The following is a 16,652-nucleotide window of genomic DNA, read 5'->3' as shown; positions in this document are numbered from 1 at the left end:
AAAAAAGCATATTGCGAACTCTCACAAAGATATGTTCTAAACTGTACTGATTAGAATTGCACAAGTCATTGAAACTGGTTTGAGGTGAATGTGTCACCCTCTCTTCTCAACTCTTACCCAGTTTTTGACAAATCTTTGTGTGGATGAGTTGTACATATAATATGGCACCCTGGAGGGTTGATTGACGTACTCAGTAGCTTTTTATTAGCTTTAATAAACGAAATATGAAATAATGTTTCAAATAAAATCGGACCTGTTATAAGTAATTTAAAGCCCTCTTAAATGGCTAATGTAGGCTATAGCCTATGTAAAAATAAAACAGCAGAACCCTAGTGACTCAGAGAAGATGAATCAAGAAATACATAGCCTAATTGCAGTTGGCTTATAAAATTGTGCTATTCAATCCAGACGACTGTAAAGCCGTGGTCACACTATTGGCGTTGAACGTGCTAAATGACTTCATATTAAGCGTTTCAGGTCTCCCATGTCCGGATGCGTAGCCTATAAAAAGCGCAATTTGTTAATTTATTTGTTAATTATTTGAGAAAAGTCGTAAATTCATGAAACTGACAATGACAACGACTGTTCTTAATTTTATGATTCATAAAATCATAAATACATCAAAAATAAAATGCCTAATAAATAATAATAATAATAATAATAATAATAATAATAATAATAATAATAATAATAATAATATGATAATAATAAAATAGAGTTTTACCCACACCATGGATATCAATGAAAATGAAGCCCCTTGTACATGCATAAGAGGAAAGATTAACGCCCGTTTCTCCGCATTAACCAGTTCAAAGGAATTTGAAACCCTCTTGCACAATCCTGAATGAATCAGATCTACAGATTCAGACAGCACTGGATCCATACCATAGCCGGACTGTTCTATTTCACGGCAAAAAAGGCTTTCTGAAAAGTGAGTTTATCTTTCTTCTTTCTTTCACCCTTCTCAGTAAATGCAGTTTCATTCAGTAGGTGCTCAGAGTAACCTCGGTAAACATTAAAAATAAATAAACAAATCATCCAGTGTTGTCTGAAGGTAGTACGACAAAATCGAACTCGTTTATTTGTAAATGTATTTACCATGAATTCATTTCTTAAGTTATTGCTATTATTGTTTGTAATACAGATTTGATTAAAAAAAAAAAAAAAAAAAAAAAAAAAAAAAACTGCGTGCGCTTGTACAGAATAAATAAGAAGATAAACTAGAAAGTTTGATTATGTTCATTTAATTTATTTGTTTAGAAGCGAAACATTTCCTTACTCAACAGACTTCTTTTGCCCATTCTCCCTCTCTTTCGCCGTCTTATTATTATGAATGAAGAAGAGTTGTCTGATAAAACAAGGAAAACAAAATTTTCGATATGATACCTGAGAAGAAGCGGAAGCTAATTGTTCTTTTCTTGTCTCTTTTTCTATTCTGAATAACATCACACAACACCCTGATAGCACACGTACATCACCCAGACGTCTATTATAGAAGACGTTTCCTCTGATGTCAACGATACATTCAGCAGACGCCTTTGAGACGTTTATGATTGAAAATGTTTATACTGTAAATCTGATCTTCTTAAGATGTTTAACAGAAGTTAGATTGCGATGCTTTCCAGATGAAAAGATCTGAAAAAGTCATCTCGGAGATTAGGTACCCCTGACAGCACACGTAGACAACATCACCCAGACGTCTTTGATGTGTTTGTTTACATCTGGAAGACGTAGGCTATTTTTACGTTGTTTGCTCATCTGCAATACGTATATTAGTAGTTTCCACTTGGATGTCAATAAGACATTCAGCAGATGTCTTTGAGACATTCGCGATTTAAAATGTTTGTAATTCTGATCTTTTTTTAAAGGAACAATTCACCCAAAAATGAAAATGTTCTCATCACCCTCAAAATGCCATCCCAGATGTGTATGAAAAGATTTTTTGAAGAATATCTCAGATCTGTTTGTCTTTACAATGCAAGTGAATGGTGACCAAAACTCTGAAGGTCCAAATATCACATAAACGCATCATAAATGTAACCCACAAGACTCCAGTTGTTTAATCCATGTCTTCTGAAGGGATCAATTTTGGGTGAGAACAAACCAAAATATAACTCTTTTTTTGCTGTAAGCTACATCTTGCCATTGCAGTCTCTAGGCACGATCATGATTTCAAGTTCGATTACAATGCCTAGTGCTTGGCGCATGTGCAGAGCGCTAGATGGCACTATAGGAAGTGTAATTGAGCTTGAAATCACGATCGCCAAGGACACTGGTGTCAAGATTTATACTGAAAAAGGAATTACATCTTGGTCTGTTCTCACCCAAAACCAATAGGATTGCTTCAGAAGACATTGATTAAACCACTGGAGTCGTATGGATTACTTTTATGATTCCTTTATGAGATATTTGGACCTTCAGAGTTCTGGCCACCATTCACTTGCATAGACCCACTGAGCTGAAATATTATTCTAAAAATCTTCTTTTGTGTTCTGCAGAAGAAAAAAAAGTCATACACATCTGGGATGGCATGTTTAGCATATGGTAATTAGATTGTGATGCTTCTCAGATGAAAATGTCCAAAACAGACATCTCAGAGATGTATTGGTTGTTCATTGATAATTGTTAAATATTGTTCTTGTAATTTTTCATATTGTTATTTTTTTATTATTCAGATTTTCAGAGCTGATCTCATGAAAAGGAGTACAAAAGTACCAGTCAAATCAACTGATGCTTCTGCACACTAAACTTCAATCCAAACCGACTCAACATCAGAATCCCATCAGATTTTAAAATGCGCCTTTGTACACAAAAGAAGGTTTACTTCGTGGTTCTGCTGAGCTTCATCGGCATATTTACTGTGACTATACATAAAGAACCTTATGAAAAAATAATTTATTTTGTCAACAATACCATGGCAGAGCAGTTCTTTCATGAAGAACCTTGTGCATGTATGGAACGATGTTTGACGGCAAGCAACGATGAGTGGTTTATGGAAGTCTTCAGAGGAGACATTCCACCTCTTCTCTCTCTCGAAAACAGCGAGCTGTCTGATGACATCTTTAAGTGGTGGCAGGTAGGCTCTACAATGCAGCATATTCCAAACATTTCATACATACGGCCCATGGTGCTGTGGGTCAGCCTTTAAAGATTTCAAGTGGCTTTGGATAAAATTGTCTTTAAGAAGAACAACAATGAAGAATAATTCTCAACAGATCAATAGTCCAGTACTTTCAAATATGCCAATTTCTGAATCTGTTTAATGACATGTCTAACTATTTTAATGTTCATTAACTATTGATCTATTGAGCATTATGTAAGGTTTCTTAAGGTGATTAATGAAAGTTATAAAAAGGGTTTGTTCCAAAACCTAGTGAGCTGCCACCGGAGGCGTGCTCCTGACGCCAAGGCTGAAGGTCCCTTAATTACATGGCCTCCTAAGATATCTTGTTTTAGCCAAATTTTAAGGTAGCATCATATGTAATCCTTTCCCAGGTAGACAATCCCAGAATGCACTCTAATGAGCTCAGTGGAAAAACAGAGCTGTTCAGCCATGATGTCAATTCACAAAGGAACCTGGAAGGCTAATTCGCCATGGGTTCCCTCTGGAATTTTCCATAGGTTTTTTGAATGGGTTTATTCAATTTATGAATGAAATAAGGTCTGTGGTAAACATCTAGTTAAGATACTTGGACGTTTTGTTCTACAACATAAATTAGACACAGTTATACCTCAAACATGAATTTTTAAGTCACCGTGTTTTAAAAAAAATAAATATATGTTGCAAACAAATTGCTAAATAAGGAATATAACTACCACAAAAATGTGAGTGTATGTGCCTGACAAGGCAGAAAACTGTTGTGGTCCATATCTAGCTGTTAGCAACATACTTGCTTATTCTCTTCTGGGTTTTTGGACTTCAACCTGAACAGCTCTATCGTGAGATGCAGCGAGAGAATCCAAGATGGCAGACAAAGTGAGAGAAATATGTTTATAGCAATCCATTCAATATAGAAAAGTATTGTTTAAAAGTGTTTAAAATAATAATAATAAAAAATTACTACTTATGTGTGTTATGTAAGGGATAATGTACAGTCATCTGGTTGTTATCGCAAAATAAACCCAGACAGGGTGATCAGGTCTTGTATCAGTTGCTGCGCAGAGTGGCTGCTTATGAACAGCGTCTTTTACCAGACTCCATTTCATTGAGGATGCAGTCATAGAAGGCAACTGGCTACATTGGCTGGAGACAACAAGGCAGCTCACTAGGTTTTGATTCAGACCCAAAGTGTTACCTTTCATTTTCACATCTCCTTCTCCTATGATGATTTCTTTCAATAATTTCACAACAATGATGTCAGATACGCTCTGTATCCGTCTACAGCTTCTACAGTCTAAGAGCCAGGCTAATTACTCTCAAGTGATCGAGGAGCTGTTTGCTGTCATTCCTGGAGAAGGGCATTACAGAGACAGCGGCCCACATCGCTGTCGAACCTGTGCTGTGGTGGGGAACTCTGGCAACCTTTTAGGATCACACTATGGTCCTCTTATAGACAACAGTGATTTTGTAATAAGGTAAAATCTTGCACAAAGTAATCGCAAAGATAATTTTGATAGATAAGGTAATAAGCACAACCAAGCATTACAATTCCCCTTCCTTCAGAATGAATAAGGCACCAGTCGAAGGCTTTGAGAATGACGTGGGATTCAGGACGACCCACCGGATCATGTACCCAGAAAGTGCCGTCCATCTAGACAACTCCACCCATCTGGTGCTGTTTCCCTTCAAAATACTGGATATCCAGTGGATCACCAGTGCTCTAACCACTGGAACTATCAAACGGTCAGTGAACACACTTACACACTTACACACAAACACACACACACACACACACACACACACACACACACACACACACACACACACACACACACATCATCTAAATAGAACTGATACAAATGTATTCAGTGAGTCTTTACTGATAAATTCAAATCTTGCATGACGTAAGTATATATATATTGGCCCAAAAAAGAATTTGGACACTTCTAAAATTATTTTTAAATATTAGAGCAAGTGGCATTTATTTTAAAGAAAGTATTTGGACACTTTCTTACTGTCAAACGTTAGTGAAACATGTTTAGAGTTAATGTTTTGAACTCCATCTGTAGTTACTCTGCTAGGACATCTTAATGGGAACTGACTTCTTACTGTACATCCACTAAAAATAGTAAATAGCAGAGGAAAGGGAAGTTTGAAATGCCTCTTGCTTTATACTTTATCTAATGCAATGAAATACATACATTTTTTAAGTTTAGCCAAGTGTCTAAATACTTTTTGGGGCCACTGTACTGTATATTGTTAACTTGTTGCACAGCAGGATGTAGGCATGTACGGTATTTCTTGGAATGTTTTGACCCTTTTTTTCTTTTTTTTATTTCTCAACAGAACACGGTTTAAGGTTATAGACAAGATACAAGCCAACAAGGACTATGTAAGATCACAAAAGACTTTTTTTTATTTTAAATGAATAAACAGTTCTATTGTGATTTAATGTAACAATCTTGAACAGCAGGCAGGTCATTTAAAGACATTTAAATTGACCTTTTGAATTGACCCTTAAGGCTTAGTCCCGCCCAAAAACGGTTTTTAACCAATCCAGTCTTAGCAACTGTTGCCATCTGCCATTTACATGAGAAGCATTTGCTTATTCCAATGAGAGCCTATGGGAGTAATGTGTGTTTGAGCAGTTTTACACCAAATGATCCAAAAAATGTAAAAACATTGTTGCTCGGTCACTTGCAATAGTGACATGAGGTACCTTAGAGGATACCTACAGTGTTTTTTTGTTTTTTTATATGTAAAATAAATCCTAAATAGAGCATGATATGTATTAAACTATGTGTCATCCCACATTCCCATATGAACCCCAACAAGGACACCTACAAACTGAAGCTAACTATGTAGGTAAAGTTTGTCAAGACAAACTTTAATGCTGGCTTGACAAAGCCTTGTCAAATGTAAGGTGTGTGCTTTGTGTCACTGCTTACTGGCTTCACCAAGGAGACGTATCATCAATGGAGATTCAATGAAACATAGACGGCCTTGAGATAATTTCATTGCAAAACTTGCTGCCTTTTAGGGACACCACAATAAGTAATAGTACAAACAATGGTAACATTTTACAATAAGGTTCCATTTGTAAACATTAGTTAACAACATTAGTTAACAAGCTAACAATGAACATTCATTTTTACAGCATTTATTAATCTTAGTTAATGTTAATGAAAACATATACAAATAATTTTTTACATTAAAATTAGTATTTGTTAACATTAGTTAATACACTATGAACTAACATGAACTAACAATGAACAATTGTATTTTTATTAACTAACATTAACAAAGATTTATTAATGCTCTAATATATATATATATATATATATATATATATATATATATATATATATATATATATATATATATATAATGCATCAACTGATGTTAACGAATGGAACCTTATTGTAAAGTGTTAACCAATAAGTGTTAACTCAAGCTAGAAATGTTTGGCTTAAAGTTGCACTTAGTAATTTGTGGTTTATGTTATTATTTATGTTGTTATTATAGGTGATGGTTATGCACCCTGCTTTCATGCATTATGTGCACACTTCATGGCTGAAGAGCAAGTCTCCAAAAGCTTATCCATCCACGGGTTTCCTTGCACTAATGTTTGCACTACATGTCTGTGATGAGGTAAATCTTTTTACTCATTAATGGCCAAAAATGTATTCAGAGATAGAATTAGCAAGTCATGCGGGTTTGAAATGACATGAGGGCGAGTATATGATGACATTGTGCTATGCACTAATGTAAAGTACTCTTGTGGATTGTTTTTCATCTGTTTAGGTCAATGTGTTCGGTTTTGGTGCAAACAGTAAAGGGATTTGGCACCACTATTTTGAAAAGGTTCCCAAGTTTTTCAGACACACTGGAAAACACAGAGGAGGAGTTGAGTACAAAATCATATTACAACTTCACCAAAGGAATAAAATCACTCTTTACCCTGGGTGGTGAGAAGGACTATATGAGTCTGAGTTTGGCCAGTAAAATGAATGTTTAATAAAATGCACTTATTTACTGTATTTATGTACTGCATTTATGGCATTACCTGTTATGTTGTTTTTATCTTCAATAAAAAAAAAAAAAAAATAAAAATAAAAATAAAAAAAGAATAATAATAATAATAATAATAATAATAATAATTAAAAAAAAAAAGAAAGAAAAAAAATCAATGAAAAAAAAGTGTAATATCATCAGTCATTAATTACAGTTAATCATTTGTGTTGGGACACATTCAGATTTTTGGTTTGGGTAACTGTAACTGGGCAGGGGATTTCTAGTTTTGGGGGTTACCTGTCATGTGTATTTTCTTGATTCATGTTTTTCATGTCTTTTATTTTGAAAAGTTTAGTTCCTGTTTCATGTCATGTGTCCCTAGTCATGTGATGTCCTGTTTTCCCTCCATGTTCATGTGTCTTGTTTTCATTGGTTCATTGTTTGATTATCTTGTTTAGAGTTCTGTTTGTTCATTGGTTTATGTTCTCCCATATCCATGTATTTAAGCCCTCATGTTTTCCATTGTAGTTTGTCAGGTATTGTGATTGTAACATTGTTGGATAGTTCATGCCATGCCATGCCATGCCATGCCATGCCATGCCATGCCATGCCATGCCATGCCAATGTTATGTTTATGTCAAGTCTATAGTCAAGTCATGTCATGTCAAGATATGTTTAGTTAAGTCGTTCATGTTTATGTTTTGTTTTGTTCACATTTATAGTTAGAGTTACTGGTTATCACATTTGGAAATAAACTGCACTTGGGTTCCTTCATTCCATCGTCTCTTTGTTTACCTCATCACTCAGCAACGTTACATTACGATTATGGTGAAGAGAGATATTTATTGCTCTCTCATTGAGCAATTGCTGCATTATGTACTGCCTGCCATCAGCATATATTTTGCATGCTGACAATCACTGTCACTAGCTTGTACAGTATATACAGGAATAAAAGATTCATTTGAGATGTTACTTTGAGATGTCAAATTGTGTTAGATTTTCACAATTCAGTTAGGTTCCCTCTTCAGAATGTATCTGAGTTGAGATTTCAGAATAATTTTAAGCTAAGAAAACTCATTTCAAACCTGTGGCACCCTGTCCATAATTGAATCACATTTAGCCAAATAATATTTTTTTTTGTATTTTTTTGAGTGTATCTATCTATTTTATATATATTTTGGCATTATGTTTATGCAAACTCTTACAAAACTTATTTTGGTTGCATCTGTAAACGGTTGCACAAAAATGAATGTTTACATATAATATACAGTAGCAACATTTATAAATGAAGAAACAATGTTGTCCAAACTGTAATTTCTGTCTTTAAGATCAACAGAAAACCATTTAAACTGTGAACTTGACATTTAAGACACTGTTCAGAAAGCAACATGTTTAATTTAGCACATAAACAGAAAATACACAATCCAACATCTTGAGTACGGTGTTTTGTATGCAGACGATTTTTCAGAGAACTGAAACATTATTTAAAACTATAGAATATATTATATGTGTTACTCTTTACACATTCTTAAAAATATATATTATTTAAGCTATTTATATGTATATTTATTTATTTATTTATTTTAGATTTTTTGCTTCAATCAACATGATCACATGACAGGGGCGGACTGGGAAGAGAAAAGAGAATGAGATGGGTTGTTCAGGCATTTGGCCCAGTTTCACGGCCGGCCCACTGGGAAAAGTCCCGGTTCTCCCCATGGCCAGTCCGCCCCTGTCACACAGCATGTTGGCATGTTGCTTCCGAATGTTCCAGTAACTTGACACTGGCCACATTATGCCAAGTTACTTACATGCGCTACACCTCAACATCACACATTTTTGCATCGGTTCACTAGTAACACGTTCGTCCTGCATTGAAACCAGGAAATTATTGTGTTCACATTATCAGTGATGATCACGATTCAAAGGTTCTATTTTTCCCTCTAAAGCCATCTTCACACGGCAAAGCTGGCACAGAAGTTGCATCTAAAGTGGCATTTAGGTTTTCAGATTTTTGGATAGGTAACTGTAACTGGGCAGAGGATTTCTAGTTTTGGGGGTTACCATTATGGTGAAGAGAGATATTTAATTCTCTCTCAATTGAGCAATTGCTGCATTATGTACTGCTTCCCACCAGCATGTATTTTGCATGCTAACAATCACTGTCACTAGCTTGAACAGTATATACAGGAATAAAACATTCATTTGAGTTACTTTGACATGTCAAATTGTGTTAGGTGGGGTTCTTCGACATGCGCTGACCCAAAGTAGTGGAGCGGGCCGGGTGAGAGGAAGAGCTGCTTCTCTTCGGTAGGAAGTGCTTCATCGATTGTGATTGCTTTTGAGGCGCGATGAAGCACTCTGCAAATTCTTTCATGGTGTTGTCAGAGAGACCATCTGGTGACACCGGAGTGTCAGAGGGAGACTTTCTCTGCATCAAGAATCTCTGTGAGAGTCAGCCAGACATGTCAATCCAGAACCACCAGGTTGCTCATCGCTTTCCGAAGGCCTGAGCAGTGACTTTTGTGGCCAGCAGTGCCAAGTCTGTAGCGGTGCGGAGCTCTTTGAACTGTTCTGGATTGGGGCCTTGCTCATCTATCTCTTTGATAAGCTTGGCCTGAAACCCCTGGAGCACTGCCATACTGTGGAGTGCTGAACCAGCCTTGCCTGCCACCGTATAAGCCCTTCCAGCCATTGCGGACATCAGTCGACATGGCTTGGAGGGATGGGCAGGGCGAGTCTTCCATCCCATGGCAGTAGCCGGACAGAGGTGGGCTGCTACCACCTGTTCTACTGGGGGAAGCTTCAGATAGCCCTTTTCCTTTGTGTGGTCCACCACGGTGAGAATGGTGGGCTCTCTGATCTGAGTGCGTGACGAGTAGGGAGCGCACGAGGTCTTCGTGAGCTCCATGTGGACCTCCAGGAAGAATGGTATATTTCTCCAGACCACTCATCAAGGCGAGATTTTCCTGGCTCTTATGGAGAGGAGCATTCAAGACCGAGCTCCTCAACTGCCCGTGTGAGTACGTGAAGCAGCTCTTTGTCAGTGGTGTGTGCATGCTCCTCATCCTCGCTGGGGGTGGGGGTGGCAACATCCTCCGTGGACCACTCGCCTGCTGCTGTGAGGGACACAGCGTCATCCCAATTGTCAGAACCACCAAACGTGATAAGGCTGTGCACTCCAATAGAGGACCGGAGCTCATCACGCACATACTGCACTGGCGAGGATGCAACATCGGAAGATATAACACAGAGGAAGTGGGTGGGAGGGCACAGGAGGTGGTATCTTCCCTCAAAACTAGGGCGATCCTTGAGTGGAGCATCTGGAAACTCATGCCCTCACAGATAAGCGTCTTCGATGGCAAGGCAGAAAGAGTCTTCACCAGAACACTGTAGGGGAGCGCTGAGTCTTCTCGCTACAGGCAATGAGTCGTCCTGTCTGCATTTTGCAGAGAAGGTCCCGTCCTCTGAAAAAGTGAATCTCGACGGCAAAGCAGAGAGGGCTTTCAAGACGAGGTATGATGTTGCAGTCTTGAAGGGAGAAAATTCTGAAGAAATGGTGATTTTGCACCTGCTTATATAGGCCAACTGCACGTCTGAAGGGGTGGAGCTCGAACAGCATTGCCAATCACAGGATTGCTGTTATTGTATAAGGTCTTCAACTAGGTCGTTGAGAAGGAAACCCCATAGCATTTCCGCAACGTTAAGTGAACCGTAATCGAAAGGGAACTTTTTAAAAGGGTCATTTCAAATTAAAAATTGCTCTGGGACAGAATAACAATTTTTTTTTAATGAACTTATACATAATACAATTATTTATATTATTTGTTTAATTAGTTATATGTTGTTAATTTTACTATAGCTTAATTTTGGAATAAAATGCCCTCTGCCATCTGACATACACAAACACACACATGTTGGTGCAGCTATCCTTATGAAGACACTCCATAGACATAATGATTTTTATACTGTACAAACTATAGTTTCTATCCCCTAACCCTACCCCTACACCTAACCCTCACAAAAAACTTTCTGCATTTTTACATTTTCAATAAAACATTGTTTAGTATGTTTTTTAAGCGATTTAAATTATGGGGACACTAGAAATGTCCTCATAAACCACATTTATAGCATAATACCCTTGTAATGACCAGTTTGTAACCTAAAAAAAGTCCTCATAAACCACTTAAACCTGCCCACACACATATACACCATGAGTGAGTGTGTTTGAAAATCCCATACTTTGGTGTCTTGTGTGATGTCTACCATATAACTGGGTGGCTGTGTGATTGCCACTACACAGAGCACATACAGAGGTTACGCTACAAATATTTGATGGATATTGATTTGGAAAATTTCAATCATGGTCTATTTTTATCCATCATATTAGTTCAAATTTCCCTGACATGCAGTATATTTAATGTTATAATGTAGATACTATGTCTCAGTGTTTTCAACATTTTTGGTTAGAAAAACAGCAATGCGTAGAGTCTGATGAAACAGGTGTTCTGTTTAATAATTTGGGGGATGTATTTTTAAACTTTACTTAATTATTTATTTTTTTGGCTGAGAGCGGCAGAGCACTCTGGCAATCATAGCAGTGGTGTCTCTACATAAATGGCAGATGTGGCGCTGTTGTGAAAAATGAGTGGTATAATCATAAATTTATTTAAAAAAAATAATATATTTTCCAATTCTAGTACTTCAAGTAGATATTCTTTTGAGGAATTCTATAATTATTAAGGTCTGTTGAATTAAAGAAATTTAATCATTCTCATTTGCTATGTAGGAAGCTAACCCTTCGTGCTCCATGTTTAGGGGTGGTCCCACTACACTTTGTGCTCCATTCTCTCTCATTCACATGCATCCAAATGCATGAGACCAGAAACACAAGCTCTTGTGAAGAAATTTCTTGTTCAACAGTGGATGAAAGTTCGTTGGGGAAAGTAAAGTCCCTTTTACCATATTTACTTATGCATTCCTATGAGGAAAACAGGGAGAATATCCTATATTTGGCTATATTAGCAACGAAAAACATTATGAAAAGCTGTTGTGTAGTTCCCTTTCAAGTCACTCACTTCGATGCTGTGCAGTAGCTGATGCTTTGGGAGCTCCTCTCAGGAGTGACAATCTCTGAAACCCTTTAAAATCAAGCCAATCTATTGGCAGATGGCACTGGACGTTCTGCCCCTGATGTGCACGTTATCGAGCCTTTCAAGTCATAAAGAGCATTTTGCTTAACGACGTCTTTATAAAGATTTTTGCAAATGTTTCCACAAGCACATGAAAAAACTAACACAGTTGTTCCCAATCCTGTTCCTGGAGCCCCCCCCAACACTGCAAATTTTGTATATCTCCCTTTGTCTTGGAGTCTCCATTAATGTGCTGATGAGTTGAATCAGGTGTGTTTGATTAGGGAGATATCCAAAATGATTAGTGTTGGGAGACCTCCAGGAACAGGTTTGGGAACCACTGTACTAATGATACATATCCCTTTGTCTGATTGGCACGAGTGCTGTTTATATAAGTGTACGCATGAAACGCTTTGCTCTCTGCTCGCTTTCATTCTGAAAGCCGAAGCCGCTTCTCTCTCCTTCCACTATACTTGCTTGCGCAAAGCACTATAGGGCTGGGTCAATTTAATGCTGAAGTTATTGAACCATCTGCATCCAATTATATTGCATTCCATTCCCTGTCAAGCACCAGCGATATAAACAAAGACAGCACATTCATAAAACATTGGTAGTGTAAAGGGACTGTAATTGTAACATGTGCTGGCTGCTGACAATGACGGCAATGACGAAGACGTGAAGATGAAGAACCCAAGTGCAGTTTATTTTTAAACGTGAACACCAATAACCCTGACTACAAAACATGAACTGGACTGGACTGGACTGGACTGGACTGGACTGGACTGGACTGGACTGGACACATCCAATAACATACAATACTCCACAACTAGACAATGCAAACATGAGGGCTTAAATACAAGACATGGGAGAACATAAACCAATGAACAAACAGAACTGATAACAAGATAATTAAACAATAAACCAATGAAAACATGACTCATGAACATGGAGGGAAAACAGAAATCACATGACTAGGGAAACAGGAACACATGACATGAAACAGGAACTAGAATTTAAAAATAAAAGACATGAATCAACAGAATACACCTGACAGTAATATGTTTGATATGATTACTTAGAGACAGCTTTGTCTCACATCCGTCCTCTGGACTGGTTCATGTCAAATGATCTGAAAGAAGCATTCTTTTAATTGCAGATTGCCTCTCATTATAGGCCATTGTTGAGATATCACGTTGTTACAATAAGTGCTTTTGAGAAAGAAATAATCACTGGATTTGCACCAAACATGCCAGGTGAGTGACATCAAATCTTTTATGGATATTTAGAATATTTAGGATATTTAGAATTACGTAGCACAAAGTAAGGCAGATATCCTCGAGCAGAGCTGCATATTCTGCTTTGTTTAGGTATGTCTGTGAAAAATCATGTGATGAGGTTTTGTGTGCTGTACTTACACTATCTACACATTTTACACTACTTTACAGTGTTTTCTGTGCCATCGCTTGCAAAAACTGCATTATATAAATTATTTCTTTCCCCATGTCTATCTTTTATTATGGTTTGATCCAAGGTTTTGCATCAGTTCAGTGATGACCAATAGCATGTTCATTCCACATTGAGGCCAGGAAATAATTGTGTTTGCATAATGTGTTGAGCATGATTCTGAGGTTTTATTTTTCCATCTAAAGCCATCTTCACACAGCAAAGGTGGCAAAGAAATTGCCACTAAAGTTGCATTTATGTGTACTTATACAGACTGTCTAATGGTTCTCAGAGGTGGCATAAATACATTTACACAACTATTACAATTGCATAAATAATGTTATGAGATATTTTTATGATGTTTTCATTATAAAATGATGGATATAAAAGTATAAAATTAATGAAAAAATTAAATTGTACTTTTAAATATGAATCACAGTTTTGAAATATAGGCTCTATGATGACAAAAAAGTTTGGCTGCCTTAATGCTGCATTTCATTTACAAAGAACAAAATCAGCATCAGAACTGCCTTTGATTCTGTGGGCTAAAGTGGGTCAGAGAAGGCATAATTAAGTCTGGATTTTATGCAGCATTGCGTCTTTACACAGAATTTTGAGCAGGCTCAGAGCAGCCTAAAAGTGCTGTAAGTGCGGGCCTGGTTAGCTCAGCGAGTAAAGATGCTGACTACCACCCCTGGATTTGCGAGTTCGAATCCAGGGCATGCTGAGTGACTCCAACCAGGTCCCCTAAGCAACCAAATTGGCCTGGTTGCTAGGGAGGTTAGAGTCACATGGGGTAACCACCTCGTGGTCGCTATAATGTGGTTTGCTCTTAGTAGTGTGGTGAGTTGTGCGTGGATCCCGCGGAGAATAGCATGAAGCCTGCACACGTGCTATGTCTATAGCACAGTAATGCGCTCAACAAGCCATGTGATAAGATGTGTGGATTGACAGTCTCAGACACGGAGGCAACTGGGATTCGTCCTCCACCACCTGGATTGAGGCGAGTCACTACACCACCACGAGGACTTAGAGTGCATTGGGAATAGGGCATTCCAAAATCACACACACACAAAAAAAGTGCTGTAAGTGATTTTTTCTAATTAAATTACATTCAGAAAACGTCCTTATTATTTGTCAGAAATCATTGAAATATCACACCTGTCTCTGGGACATCCCAAGGCTCTGTAAAAAGTGGGGAAAACATTTCCATGGTCAGATCTTTTGTTTAGCCAATCAGAGGAATCAATCATTGTGCATGTTCACAGGGCAGCCCATATATGCTTGTATAAGTGCTGATTCCGTGTCCTGCTCCAATGAAACGCTCAGGGTCGGATGGCGAAACGCTGTAAGTGTGTCTGTGTGCATGTTTTTGGGGTGCAAGATTTTGGAAAGAGGGGTCATGAAAAATCATCAGCTAAGTCTGGTGGAAGTGCCTGAATGGCTAAAATGGCTTACAGCACCATTAACTCTGCTGTATTATGATGTTAAATTAAATGTTTACTCTACTGGTGGTTAGGTTTAGGGTTGGAGTTTGTGTTAGAATGAATAAAACATGCATAACTGCATTAAAAAGAGTCAAATATGGAAAAATGTGGGAATAGTAAGCTCCCACTTATCTTCAAATTTGTCAGATGTATTAAGGAAAAGACTAACCCAAGTAAAATAAAACCGTTAATGTCTACAAAAAGCCACATACCTTAATTCAGCTGACATGTACTGGGAACCGTGCTGATAAAAAAAAAAAAAAAAAAAAAAGAGTTGTTCCTTTTTCCCCCCAAAGTATAGGTACTAAAGAAATTGAATGCGAACAATTAAATCTGTCCAAATATTTACTATACAGTACAGTAGTAAACTAAAATTAAGAAGTTAATAAAAACACAACAAAAATGATGTAATAAAAGCAGACAAATATAGTTTCATAAAAATAAAAAATCTAAAATTATAAAATTTCTGTTGTTAAAAAATATTCTAATGTGTGCATAAAAAACACACAATATGAAAACTTTAGGAATCATACTACTGATACCTTCTCTTTTGTCTGACTTAATTGCACAGTTCTTCCACAGGACTCCAAAAAAATAAAAAAAATAAAAAGAAATTCTGTCTGTCAAACTAGAGGTGTTCAACAGCTATTTTGAAGCCAAGGCTTTAAAGTGTGTCTATACAGAAAAGACTTTTAAAAATAAACCTACCAGAAATATTATGGAGTAAAAAGTGTAACAACTTGCTCCGGTCTCCCCAGTAATTGACTGACCCCCACCCCCATATGTTTTTAAGAAGTGGTTGTTTTCAGTGGTTAAATGCCTGTTATGTTTTGCAGTTGCTGAAGACCAGGTCAGCAGAGACAGTCACAGGAGGATTGTGTGGAGTATTGTGTATTGTGTGGACATGACGTCTGATGAAGAAGATGGAGTTGTCTATGGGAGGCCAGTGTTGGTTGTAAAACCATCAACTTTGAGAAGCTCTGTTCCAGGAGCAACAGAAAATACTTGATGCAGACCCACACTATACTAGGAAATAATCACTTTTGTGTGATGGCAAGTGACACAGAGTATGAAATCAGTTCATTTACTGAACTCTAACTGAAGCTTCACATTGTGTATCAGATGTTTGTATATTTTATTATTGATACATTTGTTAGATTTTCACGTTTTCCTTTTATTATTGTCTCAGCATTGATATTGTGTCAATATCGATTAAATGCCTATAATAAGAGGCATAAGCTAAATGCTGATAAGGTTTTGGTTGAGCTAAATTTTAAGTTTAACCAATAAAATTAGCCAATGCATCCAGTGGCCCAATAGCTGTCAAGATTGGGATGTGCTAAATAAATTGTAACCAATAAAATGAAAGCCAGTGTATACAGTGATCCAATAGCTGTCAAGATTTAAGGGTCAAGCTTAAGGGCAGCCAATCCAGTTTGAGATAAATGACCAGTTGGGGTGACCATTGTATCCAGA

At 37.3% G+C, this 16,652-nt stretch overlaps 1 protein-coding gene across 1 annotated transcript; it reads left to right on the top strand.

Moving 5' to 3' along the window:
- Window positions 1-807: 807 nt before the first annotated feature.
- Window positions 808-16,185, top strand: LOC127421623 (CMP-N-acetylneuraminate-beta-galactosamide-alpha-2,3-sialyltransferase 1-like). The gene is made up of 9 exons (XM_051664765.1): window positions 808-931; window positions 2,676-3,076; window positions 4,385-4,575; window positions 4,664-4,843; window positions 5,447-5,492; window positions 6,626-6,751; window positions 6,905-7,006; window positions 13,403-13,499; window positions 16,013-16,185. The coding sequence occupies exons 2-9, from the start codon at window positions 2,795-2,797 to the stop codon at window positions 16,183-16,185; spliced, it is 1,197 nt and encodes a 398-aa protein (XP_051520725.1). The 5' UTR covers window positions 808-931; window positions 2,676-2,794.
- The last annotated feature ends 467 nt before the right edge of the window (window positions 16,186-16,652 follow it).

This window comes from Myxocyprinus asiaticus, chromosome 30, assembly GCF_019703515.2.
Source record: "Myxocyprinus asiaticus isolate MX2 ecotype Aquarium Trade chromosome 30, UBuf_Myxa_2, whole genome shotgun sequence".
Taxonomy (NCBI): domain Eukaryota; kingdom Metazoa; phylum Chordata; class Actinopteri; order Cypriniformes; family Catostomidae; genus Myxocyprinus; species Myxocyprinus asiaticus.
Note: the sequence above shows the minus strand (reverse complement) of the source record. Positions and strands in the feature narration are given on the sequence as shown.